The 11109-nt window shown below is 37.9% G+C and overlaps 1 protein-coding gene across 1 annotated transcript; it reads right to left on the bottom strand.

The window, feature by feature from the left end:
- Positions 1 to 1101: 1101 nt before the first annotated feature.
- Positions 1102 to 5166, bottom strand: LOC105931906 (cathepsin Z). The gene is made up of 8 exons (XM_036127670.1): positions 5133 to 5166; positions 5007 to 5020; positions 2682 to 2869; positions 2166 to 2329; positions 1888 to 2067; positions 1663 to 1813; positions 1411 to 1573; positions 1102 to 1322 (listed from the first exon to the last, which is right to left on the bottom strand). Exons 1-8 carry the CDS (start codon positions 5164 to 5166, stop codon positions 1197 to 1199), a joined length of 1020 nt encoding a protein of 339 aa, XP_035983563.1. The 3' UTR covers positions 1102 to 1196.
- Positions 5167 to 11109: the final 5943 nt, after the last annotated feature.

The following is an 11109-nucleotide window of genomic DNA, read 5'->3' as shown; positions in this document are numbered from 1 at the left end:
GTGTTCCAATTAACAGCATGGTTTTTAAAGAGTAAGGTTCAAGATCCAAAAATAACTTTACCAATAAAGTTATCACTGCACAATATTTGAAATTCAAATAATTGATGGGAAAATGAATATGTCAGAAACGTCTGCAGTTTTGTAACTCAATCTGATTTTCCTTTCAGTCATTGACTGTTGGTTGCAAAACTACAATTTTTGGTATAATAACCGACACATCAAGTATTTGAACCCAGGACTGTTCATTCCCAAAACTCACACTTGTCTGGCAAAGTACCTGAATCCTTACACATGCTGTATTCCAAGGAATTGCATTTAAAAAAAAAAAAAAAAAAAACTATTGAGGCCTAAAAAGCTATTGGGGTTACTAGTCTACACATACTCACCCCATTGGAAGTGATATCTACATGGAACATTTAATTGGAGAGATGTTTAGATATAGTTTGTCAAATCTAGAAAAGATTTAGGACTCACATCCAATTGCTGGTAGATCAGTGGTAATCTAAGGCTCACCAGAACTTTATAACTCTGCTTCCAAAGCTACATTTTTGTAATATGACTTTGGAAGTGCATCCTTCAGAAATGTTATGCAATGTTTCAAAAAAATATTAGCACTGATTTTACAGAGCAAGTGAGAATTTAAGTCTGTACATTTGCATTTAGAGTTGCAGGCATTTCTTGCAACAACTTTCTGGTTTTAAGTTTGACATGTAATGAGATGCTTGTTTCAAAGCAAGGTGGTCCAGCATGCATATCCAAGTACAGGGGAGGTACCACAGTCATGGTTTATCCCCTCCAGCTTCTAAAAAGTCTTTGTCATGCATTAAAACATCTTTTGACAGGGGCTCAGAATGCACACTTTTCCTGAAGTCAGTTGACTGCAGTGGCCACTCCCTTGGAGGCTTGAAGCGTACAAATAGTCCTTAGCAGCTAACCGTCATTAAAGAGGTCAGATAGCCATTGCAGACAAACGCTGCAACTTTGGTTATTTGAATATGCAGGAATCCAGGCATTTATGTTGCAAGAAGGTTGGTCTTGGAGACTGAAATTGTGCAACCTAGTCAAGTGTAATAATTTTTCCTCAAGAAACCTTTAAGTACAGTTAAAAACAGTTTATTTCAAACAGAAATTTGTTACCAAGACACCAAGGTTTCTAAAGCCTCACACATTTCTAGCCATCATCTGATCCTCAATCTTCATTGGTAAGTTAAGGGGATGATCATGTCACCATATATACAGTCTTCCTCCAAAGCAAGGTTGTACAGGCTTCCACTTCCACCTTTGTAGGCGCTGGTTACTATTCTGAACCAGCCTCTCTCACCCTGAAAGAGAAGGAAAAGTAACTTTCTGTCAACCATGTCCCCAACTTTAATATAATCCAGGTTTAAAATCTGCAATTGCTTGACTCACCCAAGGCTCTCCCCAAGAGTTGCGAACAATCCAATATTCAGTACCGTTTTCCACACCCCAGCCTGCTACCGACACAATGTGGTTAATAGCAGGATACTTTACAAACTCAGAGTATACGCCTCCAGCATAGTCGTCAAGTTTTTGGGTAGACATGATTCCACAACTGAAGAAAGAGTGCAGTTAGGGCAACATAAATATATCTTAAAAAAAAAAAAAAAAAAAAAAAAAAAAAAAGTTCTCTTGATCTTAAACCTGATTGGTCCTCCAGCATAGATTTCTGCCATCATATCTTCTCTTCCACTCACACCTCCAAAGTCACCCACTTTCCACAGTGTGTAGTTCTGGAATGTATTACACGTCCCAAAGGTTGTACAAGTGCCACAGGCATTGAATGGATTGCATTCTAAAGGGGAAAAATATACTTGTAAAAAAGATCTTATTTTTATATATAACAAGTAATGATGCTCCGGTTCTCACCTTGGTCAACAGCTTGGTAGTTATTACAAGTCTCATCAGGTATCCCAAAATTATGAGCGTACTCCCACACACCTGCATGGTCTCCTCCATGACAGGTACCAGAGTCAGCACAGTCAATTACATGTTGGACTGACAGATAAGCAGACGGCCACACTCCTCCCCTTTTAATATTGATACGATCTACAGGAAATCAAATTTAAAAGCCAGTATAAAACTACCTGAATGCTTTAGCTTGCCTCCATTTGTGATACAGTCCAAATGCACCAGAGTGCTTTTACCTGCCATAGCACTGGTGCTACCATGCGCCCAGCAGGAGCCACAGAACTGGGGGATGTGTTGGTTACGAGTTGCACTAGCGTAGTTGATGCCATTCACGTTCCTCCAGTCCCAGGACTTTGGCAGGTGAGCAAGGTTCAGGAGTTCATGAGGACGAGGTGTAGTTCTAAGTGAAAACAGGTCACAGTATGGTCAAGGATGTCCACAATAACACTTCATTTCCAACAGCTTGGTTAAATAACAGCAGATAAAGTATAAACTTTTTAAAAATTACACACTACATGGTTTTAGTTTACCCACTGCCAAAAGTCAGCATCAAGGTGTACAAATCTGATAAAACTAAGCAGTTTGAACCTTTCCATAAGAGTATATCATGCTTTAGTTCCCTCATGCTACACTACATATAAAAGTTTTAGAATCAAAACATCTTATATAGCAAGTATTTTTAATCATTTTCCCTAGTGGCCATTACGTAATCTTTAGAGAACACGCAGAAATATATTAAGCATAAAGCTTACTTCTGTCCATAGTTTGGTTTTCTGGGCAGAGGTTTGTAGCAACCATGCTTACTGCTAAAGATCTGCTCTGCTGCGGCAGCATATGTGCTGAGCACAAAAATTAAACTTTCTAGCAGAACCATCTTCAGAACACTAACCTCACATGCTACTGGTAGGGAATAAATACTCTTCCAGGCAGACAGACAGACCTGTTGGAACTACGTAGGCTAATCAGGCTTTATTGAGGACACATGTGAGCACTTTGGAGCTGCTGACCAAACCTAGACCTGGTAGGCCCTGCTTATACTAAAGAGATCATAAGTCGTTACTTTTAGTGGTGGGCAGGAGTTGAACTGAATCTGCTTAAACTGGAACTACACACATTGTTAGAGGAGATGGATCAATGGACAGAATAATTAAAGATAAGCAGAAGAACGATGTACATTTTTAACATAATTGCCACCAGTATAATTTCAGATGATAAAACTGTGTACGTTTATGGACCAAAGTGTCCCGCAGAGTTTTACTTTACAAATGCATTCCAATTCAGCCTAATTTTGTAAATATTGGCACACAGTAACAGTTGTAATTGAGATCAGAGCTGATGGTGTCAGCAGTCAAAATTATTACTTGTGTGAGCTGAAAAGCACAAGTAAATTTGGCTTAAAAAATGAAGACGTTTTCCCATTTATATCGACGCACTGATTGTTGACAGAGTTGCATCATTATGTTGCCTCATTTATGTTGTGTTTATGCTCTAACTTTATCTCAGTGACAACAAAGACTTTATCAGGCTTCACTGTGAGACCACAAACAGAGCGTGATACTAATTGACTGCCTGCCATCTTCCCCCATCTGCAGGAATAGAAAGTCATATTTAATGCCTTGATTAAAATCTAATCCCTCCATGTGAGACGGAGATGAAAGTAATTTTCATGTAATGGAGACTATTAATATTTAGATAGGGAAAGGAAACCAGATCGCAGATTTGCAATCAGCTGGAGGATGTTAACTGAATTTCTGAACTCTCAGGGAGCCAGAAAACAAAATTGCAATTTAAACAGGAACTTTTCTTATATATCACATTATATTTCCAATTAATACTTTTTACAGTTTGTCTCATCTATTTTTTTGTCCATCAATCTATCCATTGTGTCTACCTGCTTGTCTGTGCAGGGTTGTGGGGGGGGGCAACACAGACACACAGGACTAATAACCATGCACACACAGCTAAGGGCAATCTACAGAGACCAATCAACCTAACAGTTATGAATTTGGGGTGTAGCAGGAAGCCAGAGTACCAGAAGGGAACCCATGCATGCAGAGTCACTTCATGCAGAGAAACCTCAGGATTCAAACCGAGGACCTTCTTGCTGCAATACAACAGTTCTATCAACTGTTCCACTGCGCAGACCTATATTTAGTTTCTTGTCTGTATTTAAAACTTGTGATGACATAATTTTCTCCTTGAGATCACTACTTATTAAGCTCAATATTAATGTACAGAAATAATTACAGTAAACCTAATTTGTGTCTGTATTGAATGTAGATAAAGTTTCAGGCTCTGCGGATCACATTGCTTTTCTGTGCTTTGGCCTTATAATCAATTTTCCTCTTATGTGCTGAAATTCCTAATGCAGGAAATGTTTGGGGCTGCCACAATAGTTCTGGGATTCCAGATATTGCAAAGCTTTCTTGTTATTTGCTTTGGACCTTCTTCAATGCATCCACTTGCTTTAAAGGTGCATAGCCACGTTATCTGACTTTTTATATTTATGCATCAGTAGCTCACTCTGGTCCCAAATGAAGGTTTTATGAAAGATTATTACGTCCTGCTGCCATATTAGTTGTTATTTTGGTGTTTTATGCTTTGGTTTTGCTCAATTTGTTGTAAATAAAGTCCATTGTGTTTATTTATGATTTTAACAGAAGTACATACTGTGCATACACAGCAAGGGTTAAAACTAGGAAGTGGCTGATGGCTATTAGCATCTCCAGACAAAACAATGAAGAAAAGTCCAAGATCTAGCGAAAAAAAGGCAAAAATTAAATATGATTTGAATAGGGAATACAGTATAAACGTTGGTGTTCACTGAAACAGACGCTAAACCAACCAATTCCTCAGTGACCACAGAGTTGATTGATGTGAGAAAATGTTCTATGAGGCTCTTAATGTTGCTGTAGATCGTTGAGCTTCAATTGCACCGAGTTGCTGCTTTACTGCGAGAGATCGCAGAGGGTTAGGCATTATTTAATTTTGATATATAAATTAAGTAAACCAGCAATATGATAGTTCTGCGATACTGTCGCTAGATGGCACCACGTCTGTTTATATCTGCTACTCACGGCCAGTGTGGGGTCTATTTATCCACAAAAAAGACAATCAAAACATTATCAGGATGGAGGCTTGGTGTATAGAACCTTATCTAAACTTATTTTTGTTTTTTTTAAGCATATGATGTGGCTATGTACCTTTAACAGGGTAGCAGGGGGGACTGGTGCACATCTCGAATGTGCTTTTGGCAAGAAGCAAGGTACACCTTGGACAGATAACCTGTCAACCACAGCGATTACTTACACTTGTTCAAGGAGAGAAAATCCTTGCCAAACAGAATGTGAATTTTAGGAAAAGTAAACTCATTTATAAACAATTTTCATAATCATTGCTTGTAGCAATCAAAACCCCAAATTCTGTCTCTCATGAAATCTGAATAATACACAAGACCAGAAATTGGTTGGACTACTGAGCAAATGTCTGGTCCTTTTTCTCCTGAACTCAGGTGAGACATTTTGACATCTCTGCTGAATGCCTGAACACATAATGTAGCCGGGGAACCTCTTTGTGATGGCTCTTGAAGCTCCATCTTTCTCCATCTTCACATTCCTCTTAAGACTGTGGTTATCTCTGCTGCTTGTGAATTATTATTTTTTTACCACACTTTTTCCTTCCACTCAACTTTCAATTAAGATGCTAGGATACATCGCTCTGAAACCACTGACTTCCTTTTTAAATGATGTTTTAATAGCTTATCTCTGTGGTGGGTGTTAGTGACTGCCTGCTAAACAACTGATGAGTCAGCAGTCTTTGGCTTTTTCATTAGCTGTAAAACACATTTATCAGAAATTACCAGGTGCAATGATACACATGCTGTCAATATATGGGAAATTCACTTTTTCAATTGAGCAAAAGAGAATGTATTTTTTTATATTCTACATTATTGATAAGGACATATGTGTCTCTTCTGTTTTCTGACTGGGGCATAACATACATGTTCACTGACCTCTACAGAACTTAGAGGTCAGTTGTCTTTTACAGGCTTTTTATATTTTTATTTTTTACTCCCAGATATTCTCCACTCACCTGTCCACTGCATGAAGGATCCAGTTTCAGGTAACTGGACAGCTGAATAAAAGTTCAGCTGTCAACTCTAATAAAAATAAGAGTTGCTACAGAAAGGTCTCATCATGAACCGTTCTTTGTCTGAATGTTTTCTGATTTTGTATTTAATATAACCTCATTCGAAAGGATGAAGTCAGTTTTCTGGCTATCAGGTCCTAACTTCATATTAAGTTGTTTTTCTGGTTTTAAAGGAAGTGCTGTGTATTTGATTTGGTTAAAAATTTAAAGTACATACACCGCTTTAACTTGAACTGGATTATTCTACACTGAACAGAAATTCTTCTAACTGTGAAAGCAACATCAGGGGCTGTGTTTTGTCTTTTTCCTTTTTGGGGGGCATCAAGCCTTGGAATGAAACCTTAGAATGAAACCAGCAACATACAGACCACAACATCTGGACTGATGTAAACTGCAATGAGCAATTAGGTCTGTGGAGAGGATCACCGGGGCTGACCTTCCTCCATCCAGGACTTGAACAGGTTTGGGGTCAGAAAAAGGGTTTCTAAAATCTCTGCAGACCCCACACACCCTGCATACAAACTGTTCAGACTGTTACCCTCGGCTTGGAGCTATTAACCAAAAAACAGCTGCCACAGAGACGGTTTCTATCCCAGGCTGTCATGCTGACTGATGGACACCTAACAGTGAGACTACCCAGATATCACGCTTATTTGCACCAATTCAACCTCGTCTTCCTCTTTTGTTGAAAATGTGTATATTTATACAAGAAAACTACTTTTTTTATTTACCTTTTTTTTGTATAATGTACTTCAAATGTCATAACTGAGAGGAAAGTATAACCAAGGGGAACTTATTTGTTGTATGAATCAACTTGGAAATTAATACTGATTCTCATTGGAATGTGTGACTAATTACAGCGTGGACTTTATTTTAAAAGTTTCTCAAAAGGGTCAAATATAGCCAAACAAACGTTCTGATCAGTAGAGACAGACCACATTCAGATGTGACAGAAATGTAAATTTCAGGAGCCCTCTGCAGAGAAAAAACCCTACTTTACAGCTGATTTCATCATTTGAGTTTCCATATTAGAAAAGGACGAACGAGAGAAATTCTGTTGTAACAGGAAATAATAATCTACTTCAAGGTGACATTGTCTCAAACAGCGACGCGGTATGTTTGTTTGGAAACCATCTGTTTAATCCTGAAATTCTTGCAGAAGGTTTCACCACTTGACTGACAAAAGGTACGATTTTAGGACCTGAAACTGAATGTCTTGGTCATTATTTCTAGCGGGGATCTCTTGTCTTCACTAAAGCAGACGCATTTTCCAGTTGAGGAGATTTGAAAGGGGGCATACTGAGCTGCTGCCTCTACAGGGGGAATTACCTTTCCGCCATGACCAAATCTCTCAGAATCAAACTTCACTGTGGTGCGTTCACGACTCTCAGGAAGCCATTTCACATTTTGATTGGCTGAACTGGTGCTTACAGAGCTGAAGAGATGACACATTTGTTCAGATTTATCTAGTTTTCACATAAATGGCTTTCAATAGACATGGCATTAGAAAAATAGAGAATAGCCTTTACAACCGAGTTTAAATCACAGTGATGTCTAACAACATTGAAACTATAAGAAAAACTCTTGCTGCTCATGTAAAGTCATATTTGGCACTCAGTTTAGTGAGAGAGGCAAACATTTGGAGCAGCATATCGGTTCTTATGAGGGTTTCTGAGATGACTAAAACTCATCTTCGTTTAACAAGTTCCTTATCCAAATAACACCAACACGTCCAACTATGCTGCAGTAAAACTGGTTGTAATTCTTTTTATAAACTGTGATGCATAAATAGGCCAACTTTCCCTCGATAATTAAAACAAATACTCAACGATTAGACTTTGTTCTCTCTCTCTCTGTTGATTAAATGCATACAGATAAAAAAAAGAATTCAAGTCAGGGGAAACATCAAACGTCATGTTCTTTGACGCGCGCTTTTGTTTTGAGTTTACAAAAAAATCAGGTAAAGGTCAGAGGCTTGCTTTGATGCTTAAGAGGAATAATCCTGCAATCCCTTCTTTTATTGCTGGATCCAAAACTAAATCTCTAGCAAATAACTGGAGCACTTTCTTCCTTCATACTTCGTGTCTGCTACATTTATCTTATGAACTATAAATAATTTCATAACTGAGTTTGGATCTTTTATGGTCCTCAGAAGGGAAACAGAACTGGGCAAAATTGAAGCTGGAAAATCAGACTTCAAAGATGCAAAGTACAGGATCAGAGTCCCGGTCGCAGTATTTTAGAATGACTGCTATCAGATTCACTGACTTGACACCTTTTGGTGTGTTGTCTGTGATTTTAAGCAAGATGCTACAAAAGCAAATCGTGCATGATCAGTTTTTAAGAAAGACATTTTTTAAACACATTACACAGCCTTTAAACATTTCTTTAGAGGCTTTGCATCTTATTTTGTAGCTGATATGGCGGAGAAAGAGATGCTTTAATGGCTACTATTCCTCTCTGGGTCAAGTTCTGCCTGCTGTGCTCCAATATGTCCATTCAGGTGTCCATGTGTGGGACAGCTGACTGGGACAGGGTTCAAGTAAAGTGTTTTCAAGCTGGAAAGCTTTTTCTGTTGCTTTTCAGTTTTGTGGGCACATGAATTGTAAGTGCATTGAAATATGTTGCAAGCCAAAAAAAAAAAAGTGTTATATCAAAACTGGATGTAAAAATGCTAACATTACCTCAGCACTTCAGCAAACTGTTCAACATTGTCAGCAGGAACAAGGGAAAAGTTATTTAGGACTGCAACTGTAAGTGTAGATGATTATGTTTAGAACAAGGCTGTCCTGCACAGACTCCTCACCAAAATGTCTCTTGCTGCCATAAAAATTGGACAGTGTCGTAATATAAAATGAAATAAAATAAAGAGAACAGAAATTAAACAAAATCCCAGTTCTAATACAGATCATATAATACTGCTGAAATATATTGCTATTTTACAGCCCATTAAAGTGAGGAACGCAGAAGGAAAATATCCCACCTGGTACATCCCTCATGTCGCCATGCAAGAGTTTACCGTTCTTGGGGAAGAAACTCATCAGCGTTTTATTATCTTTAAACTTTTTTGAAAAAAGTAGAGAAGCAAGAAACAGTTTTCACAGAGCGACTTTCTGGATATGGGATGTTATTTCTGGTTTAGTATATTCTTCTTTCTGGGAATGATAATATTTAATAAATTGTGTTTTAATGAGGCCCATTTGTCTGATTTAAATTATCTTTTAAAAATGGTAACATTTTTATGCAGCTATGAAACATACCCTAATCCCACATTTCTGTGTTAATGTTTTTTGGTTTTCTTTATTGGTTTAATACAAAATTCTAATGTTAAATACTGTTGTTTTTATTGGCTGAAAGAGGAAAATCGTGATAATTAACAGAAAACAACAGTATTTGTGTAATTAATCCATATAATGTGTTTACTGAATTGAGTTACAGAAATAAATTAACTCTTCAGTAAATATTCTAGGTTACTGGACATCACTGTATAGTTGAACAGATGATCACAATGAACTTACAATGTGAGTAAAATCAATATTAATAAATTAAAAACTAATAAATGTAAAGATTATAGGTGCTTGATGCCGATCGGGGTTCACGTCCCTGCCTTATGTCTATGAAATCCCGTTATTGGGAAGACGTGTAAACTTGGCTTTTAATGGTGTCCAAACATGCTGTGCAGAAGTGGTGCCTTTTGTCTGAAGCTGTCATGGTGCAGAAATATGGATGAACAAACTGGTGTCAGATCACTTAATGATTGATTAAATAACCAATGGTTATGGTTAATGGTCAAATACATGGTTTCAGTTCCCACCAAGTCTTTCATTCTAAAAAAAAATCCAAAGTTGTGAATATAAACTGTATGTGTTATCCACTTTACATGTGAATAATAATAAACTACATTTTATTTTGTAAAGAAATTTAGTCAGTCAGCCTTTGTTAAGGACTATCACTGCTCATATTTCTCCTGCGATGAAAGTTCTTGACATCGTCATATGCTTTTCCTTTCGATCTGAGGCTTTTACTCTGCATTTATCCATCCAACAGTCGTTTGATGGGTAAATGCTGCAGTATGACGTCTCCCTGTGGATTTCAGTTTGAGATCCTGTCAGTGGAGCTTTTACTTCCATCTCTGTCACTCTTGTTGGGTTTATTAGTCACTCTGCTCTCCTCAGGGCTTTGTGTGTGTGTATTGATGGGTTCATGGGTTTGTTTACATTTATTTTTTTTTTTACCCATGCTGCTGAGGGAAATCAATGTGTACATGGTTTCGTTTTATAGAACCCAGCAGGAGGAAAACAGTTTGTACTCATGCACCAGGTAAGAATATCTGAATGAGCCTGATTTCATTTTCTTCACTCAACTCCCTCATCTTGTCCGCTATAGCCCCAAACAGAAGCCTTTTTATCGTAGCTAGGCCATAAGTCCATCAGCAACTTTATGTACTTCCATTTAGGTCTTCTCGAAACACTCCATGCTAAAAAAAAACAACCTCAATCCAGCTGCTTTCTTGGCATTATTTAAGGATTTATTTAAACAAGTTTAGTTGTGAAATGCATCGTTTCAAAAACCTCCTGATTATTGTGTCACAATCTGTGTGAACACTGCCCCTCAACCATCAACCCCAGCCCCCCACCATGCAACCCTAGGGTAGCTCTTCCTGTTCCAGTTTTAGAAGAGGAGGACGTTTGGTGAGCTGATTTTACTCGTGTCTGTGTTGTACAATGGCTGCTGATAAAGACAGATGTTTAGTGTTGGCTACAGTGAACAATGTGTGCCGTGCATATTCTCCCAGTTTTATGGAAATGTCCCAGCCACATTGCTTAAGAAAATATGGCTTTTCACAAATTATATCAAATGCCTAAATTTATAACAGCTCAGTACGCCACGGCCATGTTGGATTTGGACAAAATGTGAGAGGTAAACTTGAATAGTTCCCTCTGGGATTATTAAAGTATTTCTGATTCTGATAGTTTACTTTTATGAGTCAAATTCTTGACAGATCTCTCCTGAATATCGCCTCAACACACA

Source organism: Fundulus heteroclitus, chromosome 23 (assembly GCF_011125445.2).
Source record: "Fundulus heteroclitus isolate FHET01 chromosome 23, MU-UCD_Fhet_4.1, whole genome shotgun sequence".
In the NCBI taxonomy this organism is placed as follows: domain Eukaryota; kingdom Metazoa; phylum Chordata; class Actinopteri; order Cyprinodontiformes; family Fundulidae; genus Fundulus; species Fundulus heteroclitus.
Note: the sequence above shows the minus strand (reverse complement) of the source record. Positions and strands in the feature narration are given on the sequence as shown.